This window comes from Dermacentor andersoni, chromosome 4, assembly GCF_023375885.2.
Source record: "Dermacentor andersoni chromosome 4, qqDerAnde1_hic_scaffold, whole genome shotgun sequence".
NCBI classification, from domain to species: domain Eukaryota; kingdom Metazoa; phylum Arthropoda; class Arachnida; order Ixodida; family Ixodidae; genus Dermacentor; species Dermacentor andersoni.
Genome location: NC_092817.1, coordinates 17,808,725 through 17,826,227, shown reverse-complemented (window position 1 = coordinate 17,826,227; position 17,503 = coordinate 17,808,725). Strand labels below are relative to the sequence as shown.

The window sequence follows — 17,503 nt, the reverse complement described above, 5'->3', positions numbered from 1 at the left end:
CGGTTTTCGTTGCATGGTTTGTTTTAGCACTAGTTTGCCCCCGCGTGTCTATATACTACCGCTTGCGCGGGCGGGAGGCGGTTTGGGCTTTTTTTCGCGTGCTGTTTGGGCTTCTTGCACTAGCAAAACTGATGGCTATCTCGTTACTAATCGCTCAAAGGGCAACCGCTTGTTTCTCGCTCGTTTAGTGCTCACAGGGGTGTGCATAGGAAGGATGCCGCCGTGCATGCGTTCTTTTTTTTTTTTTTTTTTTGACACTCGTGAAAACTAATTGCCTCTGGTTGGCGATAAGATGAAGATTAGCAAGAGTTTGTCACACGTCTTGCTTTTTTGACAGGCACACAACCACACAGTTTTCTTGAGTGCGCGCACCTAAGCAGTTTCATTACGCTATAGATGTACATATTAGCTTAAGAGCAGGAACATTTGAGTCTTGCAAAATATTCTCGTGTGCGCATTTTCAAAGCCTTGAACTATCTGTATAACAATGCATCAAATTATTAATTCTTATAAGTTTATTTACTTCTTTATCGCTGTTATTCATCAATGAAGAGTACATATAGACCGTTTCATCGGGCGAGGAGGATAGGGCGCGCGGAGAGCCTTTCCTCCTATCTGGCTATCTGGCTTGGGCGATCCGACGCGGCGCTGCTTGAAAGTATTGCTGACGCGTGCTGCGGAACAATTTCGAGATGTTTTAGATGATACTTTGTGAAATTTACGCCATGTCCGTTCATATAAGGTCGTCAGAGAAGCCTTTCGGTGCATCGGTAACTACAGTAGGCGGAAATATCTCTTGGGGGCGCAAAAATGTGACGCGCTTTATCAGCCGCGGTGTACGCACATTATCAGTCGAGGTGTGTATATGTGTTGTGAACTATTTTGCTTATATCGGTTTTAATTCAACAAAGAAAACCGGTCTCTGTATTAGCAGCATGAAATGGTAAATCTGCTCACTACCTGATCGCTTGGCGTAGGGAGTAAAACATAACGCATAAGAGTGCATGCTCGTGCATGGCCAACCTAAGGCAACCACGAAGCATCTAAGCGGCAGGCGCTATCAAATATTTGTGATGCACCGGCATCGTTCTCGCACATTTCAAGTCTAGTAGGCTTCAAATTACCATATGTCTACCCTAGCCTTCCTGCATGAGGTCGCTGGCGCTGCTCAACACAGCGATCACTGCGGTTGGTGAACCAGCACGATACATATGTAAGCCGTGCGCTTCGGCATTGCCTTTTTAGCCTGCATACAGCCATAATATATGAGAAGGATCGCATAAAAAGAATGCGATGGCTATTTTTGAGGACAAAATTTCCATAATACGTGTGAGTGCGTCGTAGAGAATGGAACGAACACAACTGAAAAAAAAAAAAAAATTTGGTTATCATCCTCTTTCTCGAAAAAGCGAAAGAAAACGGGCTAACGCCGCAATAGAAACACGCATAGTCACGTCGCACAACGTTTATAAATACATAACCGCTGATGCCGTATGCTTGGACCACGCGGTATATAGAACAAAGATATATGTAATCCAGCACCTACCACTGCTTAGGACGCTCGCACAGTTCGTAAACAGTCCCTTTGCTGTACAAGCTTAATTCAGACTGTAAGGTATGCTGCTATTACTTGCCAAAACTATTTCATTCAGGGGCGGAAACCTCATTCGTCGAACCAAGTAGTCACGCAATGTAAACTGCAGCGAACAGTTTGAACGCTCTGGAATAGGAATGGATGAAGCTCTGGAATAGGGACGTCGACCACTCAAGACGACGGAGACTTCAGTAAAACATGAAGACCTCCGTTAGCCACTGAAAGCTGTAAATAGAGGAATAAAGTTTTTCCTTCCTACCTTCCTTCCTTGAACGCTCTCAAAGTATACCATCACAGCTCGTATCGTAGCAGAACGCTGTTACGATACCCACGCTGTTACGATCGTCGCCTATGTTTCATGGCTCCTAAACCGCAGCTTAGAAATAGAGAATAATACTGCAATAAGGTCACATTAGTGATTGGAACATTCAGAAATACACAATTGATCTCCGAGGCATAGGCTCAAATATGCGCGCACACCATCGCGCTGCGTATTCCGTCCACCTCAACGCCAGCAGAAATTCCGGCCATGACGCCTTAAACCACTTCAGCACGTCTCACAGAACCGTTTACCACGTAGAAGACGCACGTCATACTAAAGAGACCACACGACCGCGAAAACAAACGCCAGAACTTACCGCCGAGCGTAAACCTGCCATGCAAAAGACCGCTTTCACCCAAGCCAGTATGGCACTGCTCATAGATGGCGCCACTGCGTTCACAATATGGCGGCGCCTACGAAAAAACGGTCTATACAATCGACGACTGATTTTTCGGACATGCTTGATTTTTCGGACTTTTTCCCGGCCCCAGGACATACCTCATAAAGTCAATGTATTACGTGGCTCAAAATTTCGGACACTCTAGGGTGGGCTGTTCAATTTTTCTGACTTTCCAAGCGTCAGCTGGGCCAACTGCCGTGCATTTTGAGCTGTGTCGCCGGCATCTTGTTTGTTTACATTTTCCTCCTGTAGCCTCGAAACCGGTGCCGGTCTTGCATGGTGGTTCCTCAACTACTCCGACGCTGGATTGAGGCTATATGCTAGCAGCTTCTGCTTCCGCAACAGCGTCACTGCCGTAACGCAATGCTTGTTTTTTCCTTTCTTTCTTCGACTGCCTCTTTGTGTTTGCCATGCGCTGACGAGCTTAGCGAGTAGGCCTAGTCGTGGTCGTGCTGTGGAGACGCCGAAAACCATGCTCTGTCGCTACTGTGGCTCGCATTTGATTGAATTGGCTTCAGTGCTACAAGACGCTGTTTCCGGAACTTTTATTTTTCCGTGCAACGTGGCAGCGAGGAGGCACTCAAAGAAGTCGGTGTGACAACTTCCCAACGACTGCGCTGTATGTGCTGCTTAGCCAAGCGTGCCGATTCACAATGGAGAAGAAATCTATGTTGTCGTCGGCCTTGAGAGTTCCGACGAACCGAGGCAAGTACGCCACAATGTCGATGGCGAAGAAAGCGGCAATCATCAAGCTCGTCAAACGTGGCCAATGACAGGCAGACGTCACAAAAGAGTTTAAAATTTCTGTTCAGAAGACCATTAATAACTTTTTCCAGCCTCTAACTCAATGGTAAGCAATAAATTTAGTTTTTTGGGGGCACATTTGTTTTTTTGGACTGCCTGATTTTTCTGACACTTTTGCGGTCCCTTGAGGGTCCAAAATATCAGTCGTCGACTGTATACCAACGCAAAATATTTTTTTCTCACTTTACGGTCACCCTGGAAAAATTACGGTAAATTTTTTTCGAAATAAGTCTCTAAGAAGAATCGGAATCTGCAATAAAAAAAATCAACCCTGGGCGGTCGTATATGGCAAAAAAGAAATCGACCCTCAAAGGGTTAGGCATATCAGTGCGCGTACTGTGACAGGAGACTGTGGGTGTATGCATGCGTGTATAATTAAGGAATGCATACTGTGTGCCGTGACAATTACTCCTTCGCTCTTGGTACCCTTCAACGCAATACTTGGCGGATGCTTCACATCAAGGCGAAGCTGACCAAGAAAAAGGCTAGAAAAATCCATACCCAGTACGGAATAGTGGGGGTAACTCGCTAAGAAAAACATTGTCTTTAAAATTGGGACTCCTAAGTGGTTGTAACAGAAGAAAGGAGTTTATCTACGAAAACAGAATACAGCATGAAGCTCACGTTAGGTGTGACTTCTTTCAGCCACTCGTTGGCCTCATCAGTGTAGTCCAGCCTGCAAGCTGTGGCCAAATCTTTTGCAGCTTCCTCCCAATGACCAAGCAGCCTGCAAATATAGGAGAAAAGAAATGGTTCATACAAAGTGCTTCGAATGATTGCACAAGAAACAATATTTTTGTACCTATTCTCAATAAACATTCACCGATACACTTAAATGTACTTCTTCTAAATAAGGTCGAACCTGGTCATAGCAACACTGATATAATGAATTACCAGATATATTGAAGCAAAACAAAATGTTTGGTTAGCTATGCTTCATTTCAACAAGTATCTTAGCACTATAGTAACAGCACAGAAAATGAAATATCAAAGACTACATTGGTCACAACATATATTTGTTCACTTGTCAGCTTGAAGTATATATTCTGGTAGCATAAGTTCCAAGCATTCAGCAAGAGAAAACGGCACATTCTGAACAAGTGCGTATTCTGAACATTCTGAACAAGCCCACCTCCAAGGTCTCAATTTGTGACACCACTAACTTCAAAATCACCGTTCAATGTGCCTTAAAGTTTCAATTTTCTATTCTTGACTTGTACTGCAAATATCGTACATTTTCACCACTCCTTTCTGTTGTGCCTACTAGGCCTTGAATGTATGTACAATAAAATAAATAAATAAATAAGTAAATACCTTGGCAAAAATATGTCTTCGCTGACGTGCAACTAATAAGCACAGAGATACATATCAATGACGGTGCAAAGCATGTTTATAATTTCGCATTGTTCACATGCCACATATTGGCATGGCAAGCCACCGACGGGCCATCGAAATCAACAGAGGGCCCCTTGCTTGCCTGTTGCTGAGAGGCACAACTTGTGCCTGTCTGTTTTCATATGTACCCGATCACAATTTACTTTATTTTGCCAATACTAGCATGTACAGATTTAATATCAAATATAATAAAAGTAATTTAATGTTGTATGTGACTATTATATTAACCCTTTAAATGTTGGGTTTTTTCAGAGGTGATGCACCCTCAGTGTCAGTTTTGTTTTTCTTGGATATTATAAAAAGAACAGAACAGTTTAATTTTGGTTGTGCAAAAATGAAAAGAATTACACGGATAATGGCAAATGTTGTCCAAATATGGTTCTCACATTCCCATCTAACAGAACAAATGTTGAAAGGAACATGGCAAGACAGAAACACAGAAACTCATTGGTACGTAGGCTCGACTGTAAATTTCAAGATATAGAGAAATATATTACAACAGTATCATTCTCATACACACAGTGAGCAGGGTTGGTTTTGCAGCGAAGAGTGAGCTGCCTCGCTTCTGGTCCCCTGTGCAAAGCTATCCATGAGCATTCATTTTTTCTGCCACATTAGCAGGTTTGGCTAACAAAAATGCAAGGCACGTTCCACAAAGACAGAGAAATCCCCAGACTCCGATAACTCAATTGCTGCAAACAGAAACCACAGGGCTCCATTGTCGTGGCAAGCACTGTCCAGCCAGGGCAAGATGCAGACAAGCCCACTGGCCTGGTTCTGTAACTGAATCTGCTTCGAATAGTTGAACACCTGATATGGCCCAAATGGTGAGGCATTCTCACAATTCATTTGCCAATTAATGTTCCAAACCTAAATTATATCTAATTCTTTGCTATAGCAGAACCAGATTCTCGCTGTATCTCATACATAATCTCTACTTCCCGCATGTATCTACAACTTTCATGACACCATTAATGTTGCTCATTTTGAATAAACAGTAAAACTTCGTTAAACCGTACCTGCTTAAACAGTAGTTTCGTTTTAAAAGTACTAAAGTCAAATCCCTGACTCTGCGGCCATTGAAAATAATGTGTTTTGTAACCACATAAACCGTACCAGCTTATTGCGTATGTATCGGTTAACACATAGTGTTTCCACTTTTCGTCGTGCAAACACCACGGTGCGTCGTCTCCATCGGGCGACCCGCCAGAACAAGCCTCAGAAATCAGCACCACGGCCTCCAAGCGCTCTGTGCGTTTGCACGTTAAGCCACATCAACATTGACATACTTTCGGCGCCGTGCCAGAGAGCGTTGTGGCATTGTGCAAGCGAGAACTCGCGTCATGCCAAAACTCGTATATAAAAGACGCCGGGTGCTTAGCTTAGAAGAAAAATTAGACATCGTTCGTGCAATCGAATGTGACGCAAAAAGTCGGCGCTGGCACGTGACATGAGTCTGCTGTTGACTATGGTGTGTGGCACTGGGAATGCGAAGTTGCTCAGCAGCGCTGCTGCGACCATAAAGAGATGTCGGCTATGAGGTTCGATTTTTCGCCATCGTTGCCTCAGTTGTTGCCGAAGCGTCGCCTTATGACAGTGATGAGGACAACACGGAAAGCAACAGCACGGGCAATTCAGACCCGACAGTGGCAGAAGCTGCACGTTGCATCAGCCTCATAAATGCAATCGTCGTGACGAGAACAGCACCCCGCAATGAAAAGGTGCCCAGCGACTTCTGCAACACTACCGCACCTGTGCACGGAGAATATGTAACGCCGAGGAATCTGCCATGCGAGTGTTTGCCGAGAAGATGGAGCTGGCTGAAAAGCTGGCTCAGAGCTTCAACAAGTTTGAGGCCGCTGTCGTCACTGCTAGGCCGCCACGGCATCAAACGAAAATAACATGTTTGTCGCGCAAAGTAAATAAATACTGCATGTTTTTTCCCCTTTCATTGCACTCTCTCCGAGTTCCGTTTTTGACAGGTAAGTGGGCGATCTCATGCTATTTCGGTTAAGCAGTACTACCGTTTAGTACATACTTTTTCCGAGCTCCGGCCAACTACGGTTTAACGAGGTTTCACTGTAGTTCAATATGGGATACTAATTTAACAATGCCACTCTCAAAGTGGCGGTGGAATAATTATTAAAGCACCCGTACTGACACCGCATAATTGTTGGTTCAATCTCAGGAACACGTGCATGAATATCTTCTTATGTTATGCCCGGCCTAAACCAAAGTGTGGCGGCTAATGAACAAACGTTACTGGCCAACATTTTAGTGACTTTTTACTGCTGTTCGCGAGATAAAAAGAGAAAGAACAGAAAAAAAGGGAAGAGCACGAATGCACTTGACAAGATGAGCAAGATGACTGGCACTAAATGTGCTTTACCGTGCCCACTCCCGCGCCATTTGAGGAATGCTTCACAGTCGAAGGAATAACTGTACTGCATTGTCACTGTCTGGCAACCTTGCCAAGTTTGATGGCTCAAGGGGAGCCACCATTTTCCCACAAACCATGCACTAATAGCGCTTATGCACTCAGCAGTGCTGTTGCTAGTAGTAGCAAACATTCATTATCAACTTATGCCATCAGTGCACTTGGACCACTGCTCCCTTAATTACAGTTTTCAATAAACTGCAGTTGGATGCGAGGACCTATACCATGCACAGCCTTTGTCGAAAGTGCACGAGCTACTGTGCACGTTCACCAAACAGGGTGTTTTTCTTTTATACCAAGGATATTAAAAGAAAATTGCATGTGGCAGATAGCATAATTTTAGTCCTTGTACTGGACTACTCGAAGCAGTGGATACCACTTGCACAAGAAATTGAAACACATGAGTTATTCATAAAAATGATGAATTCACTTTTTAATTAATTACAGCACATACTGCAATTTAATAATTGTAGCCAGTAAGTTAGCAAGGCATATCCACTTGAAGCAAATTCTGAAGATTGCAGGGGTGTTGAGATATGCGAAGTTAAACTTGCAATAAAAATGCACTATTGTTCCAGTTACTTTTTTTAACAAACTTCCATGTTACGAATTGAAGCACAAAAGTAACTAGAACACCCATGTATTTCCTTGCACACTTTGGGTATAAATATCTAAAAAATTGTGTCATCCTGAAAATTTCATCCGTGCGGATAATCCTTAAGAACTCATCGGCTGCAATTCATAAATTTCAACATGTGCTGTAAATTAATTAAAAAGATAATTAGTGCATTTTAGTTAGTGTACTAATGCATTGAAACTTCTCGTGCTAGTAATGCCTGCCTCCGAGTAATACAGCTGAATGACTAGAATTATGCTACCTGCAACAGGTGATGTTCAAAAAATCTCTATTGTCTAAAAAAATACACCCGGTATTTGCCACGAGATCGAGCTACAGATGGCAGCTGCGTCACTGCATTAGGGTGGATAAGCAGTTGGCAGCAAGCATTGAAATGCACATGGCAGAGCTTCGCAGTTAATGATTTGGCCCAATTTTATGGTAATGAAATGTGCTGAATGCAGTGGATTGATCATACACTGCCCTCAAATGGCGAGATTCTTGCGTGAGATGCGCTGAAAGTTTCTTTTTATTGGAAAGAAGCACAAAATGTAATTCAATGGTGGACTGGCATCAGCCAAAGAATCTGTGTTTCGGCACTTGGAGCCTTTTGTGCATGTTTTACTGGCGTTAATCCTGCTCTGCCATAATTGTTGTGCAACTTAATGAATACAGCATTTTCTGCAAATATTGTACTGGTTATAAAAATGTCAACATCCCTTTACAATGAAGTAGCAAGTTAATGCATACTTTACATCACCAATTGTACATCTCTGTTTCTTTTTACTTTTTTTAATTGACTGCAAAATGCAAACAGTTCATGAGTTCAATTAAACAAGCTTGGCCACTGTGAATGACATCACATCAGCAGGATTGCCAGTTTTTTTGTTTTGTTTTAGATCAGATGTTTTATACCACAGTAACACTCAAAATGTGTCACTTAAGCACAATCTGTCCCTTGCATGGTTATGCACATAGTTGCATTTATGCGAAAGAATAAAATCATTATGTTGTTTTACTTCAGTTGATATTGGCTGCTGTTTTCCATCAAGCTAACAACTCCACACTGAATAGGGAAAGGAAATTGTAGTAACCGCCTTTCAACTCAGCGTTCTGATGTCCTGCTTCTACAGACTGCAGTCACACATGATCCTCCCTAATACCCTATTTCAGCTTTCCTTTCGAAGCAGCGAGTCAAACACAAAAGCCCACAATTTACTTGCAAGGCAAAATAAATTTACCCTCGTGGCATACGCTGACGACACCACCATTTTCACCTCAGGTGACTCCATTCCGGCCTTAACTTCCCAGCCAAACAGTGATCTGCAGAGTGTTACTATTTGGCGCCATAAAAAATAAGCTTGTTATTAATCCATCTAAGACAAAGTTTGTTATTTTCAGTTCTAGAGCTAAAAAACAGTTAATTTACTCCCGGTGTATGTCAATAACTATGCTATATACCCATCTAATCAACACTCATTTCTCAGTGTCAAACTTGTCTGTTTTTTAAACTTTAATGCACACATTAATCAAATAAAAAGGAAAACCACCTACGGCATTCGCATTCTCAATGCTCGTCAATATTTCGCACTCCCTACTCTTAACTTCTCTCTACTTTGCGTTCATTCTAGTCATTTGACCTATTGCATCGAGACATGGGGCCTTACATATAAAGCTTACTTATGCCCGCTAGATCATATCCAAAATCAGTCACTCTGTCTTATAACCAACAGCACATATTACGCTCCCATTCGGCTCCATTATTTTCCTTATTAAATATCCTTCCTATTTCAAATATTATTTTCTTTAATTTATCCATTATAGCCTACCGCATCATGCGTAATCCAAGTCTTCTTTACATTATAGGGAAGACATTTTTGACTCACTCTATAATACATGTTTTTCCCACAATAGCATTTTACTGCCTAGGACTCGCACTAATTACAGACAACATACCGTAAGCTTCGCTGCCATCAAAGTGTGGAATAGTCTACCTTTGGAGGCTAAAACCTTGTCCTCGTTAATTATTTCCAAGCGTTCAGTTCGCCTGTTCATGAGTAGTTTATTTATATGACGATCGCTGTCCTTACTTCTTTCTAATCCCCAGCACATTTCGTGTATTCTTATTTATATTCATTCAGCTACTTCATGTTGTGTGATTTATTAGTTTTCAATTTCTATGGATTGCATAGGTGACACTTCATTATGCCTTCACTTATTTACTCACTTATTTGCATATGTTACAACTGAACCATGTATAAGAATATTCAAGTGCCACGAAAATGCCATTGTTATAACTGTTAATTGTTATAACCGGGTTGCATGAAAAAATGAAAATTGGGGGATGGCAGCTGATGTGGGAAAACTATAACGGCAGGCCAGTGCCTCTCCCCAGCACCTTGCTCCATCCGACTGTTGATTGTGTTCGCTTGTTTAACTGCTTCCTGGGTGCTTCAATCGCGTGTAACAAGCCATGGCTGTCAGGGTTGAAGAATGGCACTACTATAGCAACTGCAAAGAGGTGTCACAGGAGGCAAGCAATATGCGAGCACCACCGAGGCATTGCTATGGTGGCCTCAAAAGGGGCCTTTTAAAAATTGCGAGAAGGCTGCTGTGGCAGCCTGTCAGCTTGAGAAATCCAGAAGAAATGCTGAGGCGAGATCGCCACAAGCATCTCGCCACATACTTCTCACTGGCTTGCACGAGAATGCCCTGTGTCCGTCAGCCTTGCCTCCTTCAAGCGAAGACTGCCGACATCCTTCTTCAAGGCATCCAAGTGCTCTACGTAGTGCAGCAGAAGGTTTCTCATGAAAACAAAGCCCCGGAGGGACTGAATCATCTGCCGGACCTCCTGTGAGGACAACGTTGAGGCAGCCTGCCCTACCACGTCAACGCAGCCATCGTCGCCATCGCTATCTGATGCAAGCACGTTCACGACAATCGTCTCGTCAGTTAGAAGTACTAAGTTTCCAAATCTATAGCCGTGCGCTTTCTTTTCACTGGCAACGTCATGCATTGCAGATTATCAGCGGGCGGATCAGCCATCTTCCGTTCCGGCGGCGAGTGAAGCAAGGCTGAGAAACCGCGTGGCCAGGAACGACTTCAACGCAACCGACAAAAACGAATGTGAACAATTAAGTTACTTGCAGAACTGCACTGAATGAGAAGCCAGCGAGTCACATGCTAGTGTTCTGCTTGCAACACAGTTCGCGCGGTCCATTTGCGTTTCGGAGGGTGGTGCGGCGTAGAGCTATGGGCGCAGCCAACACCTCCTATATACTCAAGGCCTGCTCCCAGAATTTTGACGTCACGACCAACCGGCTGAGTCAAGAGCGCAGCTCCTGCGGCAGCGACATCACCCGGCTTGCTCTCTTCACGGTCATTTCGCTTGGCTGTTAGGCTTCGTTGCTGCCGCTGAAAACGTGGTGTCTTTCTCGTGTGTGTGGTACTGTTCGTGTGCCTTGTGCTGCGCTTGTTATTCGGCCGTACCGTCTACTGTGGATATTTGTTCAAGTCGTCGTGTCACGTACGATGCTGAACAAGTGTTGTGTGCTGGGATGCACCGGCAATCACGACACCGGGAAAAAAGTGCAAGTCTTTTCTTTCCCCAAAGACGAAGACACGCGAGAGAAGTGGATGCGGGCCATTCCACGAAAGGATTTCGCACCAACTGTATATACTAAGGTAAAACATTTATATCGATTGTATTTATGCTGCTATTTTTCCTTAGCACGCATTCTTGTATGCAGGAGAATGCCATTCGTGCTCGTACAGTTTGCAAACGATACGAAGTGTTGTGGATTTACCTCATTCCTGACATCGCTGTTGTTATTATCGCTTCTTTTCTGAGTGCAAGGGAATGTTTTTCTGAAACGCAAAATTTTATTTGTGTAGGTATGCGCTGATCATTTCGAACCGAAATGCATCGAGAATACGACGGCATAGACCGACTCGAGAACGAGAAAGGTGATAGAAGTGTCATTGCCTGTGCCCTGTTTGCGACCGGGATCGCTACCGACTATGTTTCCCGGCTGTCCTTCGTACCTTTCGAAGGTACAACAGACATCAAGAGAGGCGCCCGATGTCAAAAGGAGCCGGGGAGAAGCCTCTCAGCTTTCTCGTGCCCTTGAGGATTCCCTTGCTTCATATGCAGAGGAAAAGAAAAAGAACTGTTTTTCAACATTTCAAGAGATGAAAATATGTCTTCAAGCAGTTTCAGTGCCAGAACCTTGGACAGTCATATATGGGAAAGGGTGTGTAATGTTCCTCAACATTGTAAACCAACATGAACCATTCCTGAAAGCCTTTGTGACTGTGTTTGAGGACCTGCACGTTAGTGCATGCTTTCAAGGCGCTTCAGTGAAGAGGCTTGGGAACAGTGTTGTGCCTGAAAGTGTTAATGAAATTAGTTCACTTCTGTTTATTTTGGAAAACCTGTGCATGCTTTCTAATGAAAACCAAAGTTGCGAGCACTTGTTGGCTGTCATAAATGAACTTCTTGGGAAAGCTGAAAGTAGTATAGCACACCACAAAAAAGAGAGTAAAATTTTTGAAGGGCCAACTGTTGTTGCTCAGTTCAAATCGCATAGAGTATAGCGCACAGCTGATGGTGTATGCATGCATTTTGTACACAATTTCAGCTCATGCTTACAGGTTTTTAAGTAGCACGAGCAAACTGACCTTGCCTCATCCAAGCACCATAAGGAAGGTATGCTCCTCCTTTCAAATGTCTCCTGAAGCAGAGGCCTCAGAGAGTACATTTCTGCAATATGTTGCCCACAGGTTCAAGCAGCTGAAACCCCATGAATACCATGTGATCCTGATGCTGGACGATATACACATCAAGCCATGGCTTGATTACAAGGGAGGCAGCATTTATGGTGCAGTGGTCAATTCATGTGAAGCTGCAACATCAGCTCATGTATTCATGATACAGAGTCTCGTTAGTTCGTTTAAAGAAGTGGCACATATCCTTCCCATAAAGACACTGAATGCTGACCAACTTCATAACATTCTGAAGAAAGTCATACTGCGCTTGGAGGATATAGGTTACAAAGCTGTGGCAGCTGTCTCCGACAACAATTCGCTTAACAGAAAGACCATGATGATGTTTTCACAACCGCATAAATTAAGAATTGTTTACCCACATCCAGCAGATCCTTCACGACCACTTTTTTATGTGGTTGATGCTGTGCACCTCTTGAAGAGCATATGAAATAATTGGATAAATAAAAAAAATCCATGCACGTGCTTGTTTTAACCTAATTTTGACCTTTCGAAAAACAGCGTACATCCAGATTCCATCCATTGCACATCATTCAAAGATGTAAGAGAGCTGTACAAGCAAGAAGCAACAGAACTTTTGAAGACTGGGTATGCATTAACCTCAAGGGCACTCAATCCAAGCAATTTGGAGTGCCAAAATGTGAAGCTGGCGTTACAGGTTTTCAATTCATTTGTAGCAGAAGGCCTGAGAGCTAAAAAAAATGCACCAGCCTTATATCATGCAGAATCCACAGCAGATTTCATTATGATTATTGTTAGATGGTGGAGCATTGTTAACGTAAAAACGCCTTTGAAGGGCATCCACCACCGTAACATATTTGAGCAACCAGTCTCACAAGCTGAAAATGATCCTAGAATTCTTTTCCTTAATTCCATGATAACGTGGCTGGATGTTTGGGAATTCCTGAAGCATGATGCTGGAGTCCTTACAAAAGAAACACTCCCTGCATTGAGGCTGTCTGTGTACTCTCTTTCGGAGTTTGCAATATACTGCTTGCAGGAGCTTGGCCACAGGTGTGTCTTGCTTGGAAAAATTCAGACAGAATGCCTGGAGAGCCGCTTTGGGCAATATAGGCAGCTAGCAGGCAGCCAATACCACATACCTGTGCGGCAGCTATATGAAAGTGAGGGACGAATCCGTCTGCAGAACATTCTGCCTGTAATCGCTGATGAGGACTTGCAGAATATTGAAATCAGCACCTCAAGCAGCACGCAGAGCGCTTTCTCGATTTCTGTTACCGAGAGTGACCTGAATGGTTTAAGCTCCCACATGGCTGTCATTGCCTATGTTGGTGGATACTGTGCGCATGCAGCATTGAAAAAACTCACATGTGACAGTTGCAGGGAAAATTTGACCACTGCTAGAGAGCAGACTTAAACGGAGGATGATGATGATGATAGCATGCATTCATTAATCAGGCACTTGGATCGAGGCGGTTTGAAATTTCCCTCACCATTTGTTGCCACTACTGTAATGCATGCAGATGTGTTTGTGAAGAAGCTTGCTGAGAAAAAAAATTGTACAGAGTTCCTCAGCGGTTCCGACCAAAGGAAGCTTGTCAGGACACTCATCGTTGAATCTTTGCCAGAGTATGATGAAATAATACCATGCATCAAAGGGCATACTTATGAGCAGTTAGCCAGTTTGCTAGCAAACTGTGCGGCTAACATACTTTTGAACAACCTTTGCAAGCAGAGGAATGACCTAGCACATGTTGCAAAAGAAGAGAGCGCAAAAAAAAGGAAAGCTCGTATCTTCACTGAAAAATAAATATTGCCATTTCACTCTCTTGCAAAGCTAAATTGCATATTTGATGAATTTTTGGGTGGTAAAACAATCATTGTGAATTTTGTCAACTTATTGCTTTTTTCTGACTTATGCCTGTGTGATCTGTATTCTGTGCTGCTGACGGCAACTAAAAGCAATGCTTACTGTGTACATTCGAGACCTGCCATATTTAACTGTATATAGACTTTTTTTCTGCTATAGAAATTTAGGCATACTATCTGAACCCTACTATGCTGGGGTATAGCGTTTAAGGATTGAGCGTATTTGAATGTGCTTTGACGAACTGATAACTGCACATCATGCATTAAAGAATCACTTTGTATCTAATTTATGTTATGACACGTGAATGTTTTTGATATGTGCAGATCCCTGCTCCCTATCTGGGTGGGCGGCCTTGTATGTATGACTTCATGCAGCAATTTGAACTGCGTCTGATATAGAGCAGCATTACATTTTGGGGCACTCATTCTTTGGCGCTTAACTTGCAAACTGTGTCATTTTGAATGCACATGTTGTATTGTGTTGATGTTATTATGACTACAGCATTGTGAATACTCAGAATAAACGCTGTGCAATGCTGTTGTCATATAAGTGTATTTTAACGAATGGGCTAATTATTCAGTTATTTAACATGGGCCTTGTTGAAAAACCTTGGCGAACGACCGAGCAAGTAGCACATGTCGTTTTAATGCTGCGAATAGGCTCGACAGCGTTCGCAACTGAATATCTCGGCCCCACTCAGGCTCCCCCCGTGCAATTGTTAATTGCTATTTATCTAATGCTAGCGCGGAACACAACAAAGAGTCTGAACTGCTTTTCAAACGGAAGAAAAGCCATGAAACCGAGCGGTATCACGCACTCAACGCATGAGTCGCAACGCGCCGCGCTCGAGAAGGGCCGGAGGGAGCCAGCCGGCGTGGCGTGACGTAGCTGACGTCCCGTCACGTGAGGCGCAGGCCTTGACAAGTATAGGAGGTGTTGGCAGAGTCCATTCGTGTTCGGAGGAGTGAAAGGGCGACGGGAAAGGGAGTAGCGTGGAGATGGCTGGAAAATGAGCGCGGTGGCTGTTGGAGCAACGGCCAATCGTGCAGCGGTTCGAATTTCTCATTTCCTTTTTTTCTTTTCAAGGATTTTTCATTTCACTACCTTTCAGCTCGGATACCCAGCAGCCAGACTTCATCATTATAACCGATAATGCGGCATCGGGGCATTGTAGCAAGCGGGTTATTTCCCCATGGAAAGCATACAAAAGTTGACGGCGCAGCAGCTTTTCATTGTTATAACCGATATACCGTATTTATTGGCATAATGATCGCACTTTCTTGTCAAAAAATTGATGCAAATTCAGGGGTGCGATCATTACAGGGTTTAAATTTCCCAGAAAAAAAAAACATTTTCTTTTTTCATCCCGCATTTGCTGCAGGATGACAAGCAGGCGGCTGCCGCTGTCAGGTGGGACACCAAAACAAAAATGGCGGCCGGAGAAGCAAGCTGAACGCGCTAAACGCGATTATTTTTTTTTTCTTGCGAGTACATTACGCGCATTGAAACAGTTTCTTCCGTATCAGTAATGAATATTATCATTAAATCGGCAAGTTTGCGACAATAACGTAGCCATGTCCACTTTGAGGGGACAGAAACAGAGATGGGCGCGCATAGCTGCTGGTGACATAGAAACACATGGCGGGCATGCTACGAAAACTGCGGCATTTGTCTTCACTGCTATTCTAATACGGCATGTCTCCGCTAAGGGTGGGCGAATATCTTAGCTGTGTTACAAGGGTCAGCGTATGAATAGAGTACACTTCTAACGTATAAGTGTAAACGTGGCCACTATTGTTGCCGCTCGCGATTTGTTGCATGCCCACGAGTGCAGATGAGAAGAATCGAAAGATGCCCTTTATGTTGTTGTTGTTGACCGAAACCATTATGAAGCCTACAAATAATAAAGTCGAGGCAAGTTTGGTCGTAGCTTTTTTGTTTTTTTTTTCACGGAAGTGCGGAAAGGGATGAAAGGAATGAAACGGGGCATCTGCTTAAGAATGTTGGGTGCATGCAGACCGCTTAGTACAGTCAAACCCGGCTATATCGAACTCGCAAAAAAACGCCTATCAGTTCGATACAGAGCATAATTCGATATAAGCCTGCTGAATAATTGGATGTCATAAAAGCACATACCATTTATAAAATCACTTTATTAACGAAACTAGCTTAGTTTGGCATAAATTAGTCCTGCATTTTCTTCTGCTAGGGCAATTTCGCTGCCTGCGACGCACGCACTTCGCCACGGAGTCGGAGCAGCTGAGGCCGCAACCTTCTGCATTCGCGCAGAAGCGCCGGACTAATGCGAGTGCACCAATCACTTCGGAGGATGTGGGCAAAGGACCGTCATTGCTTTCCTCAATGTGCCTACTTTCATTTGTGCTCGGTACGATGTCGGCGATGTAGTCTTCGTTTCCGGGCTCTACCGTGGTCGCGACACCATCATCTGCACTCACAAACTCGTCCACCGTTGATTCGAATGTTCCGGAAATTTTGACAGCTCGTTCCAAACTTCGGCAACACCGACAACGGCTTCGTCGCATTCATCAGAATTTACAGTCCTCACCGAGCACGCGGAAACCGGCACGTATGAAGAACCCCTCGTACACGGCCGTGCGTACGCGTCGGGCCCCATGGGCACCGGGTTGCGAGTCTGGCCACTTTAGCCCTAATCGTGCCGAGAGTGTTCCTCGGAATCTTGCACGCTGCGGGGACATCGAACTTCTCATCGCGTTCGACGCGATTTATGATTTCGAGCTTCACGATGAGAGGCGAATTCTGCCGCTTCATCACGGCAACACTGCGGGAGAAGGCCCACAAGGCGCAAACACGATAAACCAGAGAAGCAGCCAGACAACTCGCACTTTCGCCATCTTGCACGAAGACAGCACAAGAGCCTCTGATTGGCTGTCTGAGCAAGCGCTGTAGGCGGGCCAGGATCATTTTTTGCTGGGGAGTGTCGCTAGATAGTGATCTAATGAAAGGAAGGACGCTTGATTCTGTAACCCGTGAGGGAGCACGGCGAAGCGTCGTCAGGGGAGAGGGGGTGGCAAGTGAAAGATGATAGAGAAAGAGGGAGGATGTGGCCTAATAGACTCCACTATGCGCGACAGGGGGAGTGTTGACGGCTCGCTCGAACAGCCCGAGGCAGCGCGGTCACGGTAGGGAGAGGGTTGGATGGAGCCGCGCCGCCGGGTTTCCCCGCTACCGCGAGGGAAAGCCAACTTCTGGGGGCACTTTTCCGCCGCTTGACGTTCGATATATCGGGAGTCACTGCAATATTTGTTCGATGTAAGCGTAATTTTTGCTATATATACTC

The 17,503-nt window shown here is 44.2% G+C and overlaps 1 protein-coding gene across 2 annotated transcripts in view; it reads right to left on the bottom strand.

The window, feature by feature from the left end:
* The window catches only part of LOC126535806 (putative protein FAM10A4), a 61,611-nt gene that overhangs the window by 30,431 nt on the left and 13,677 nt on the right, over window positions 1–17,503 (bottom strand). For both annotated transcript variants that reach the window (XM_050182629.2, XM_050182630.3), the window contains exon 9: window positions 3,745–3,847. In XM_050182629.2, the coding sequence (XP_050038586.1) occupies window positions 3,745–3,847 (103 nt within the window). The remainder of the gene's footprint in view (window positions 1–3,744; window positions 3,848–17,503) is intronic.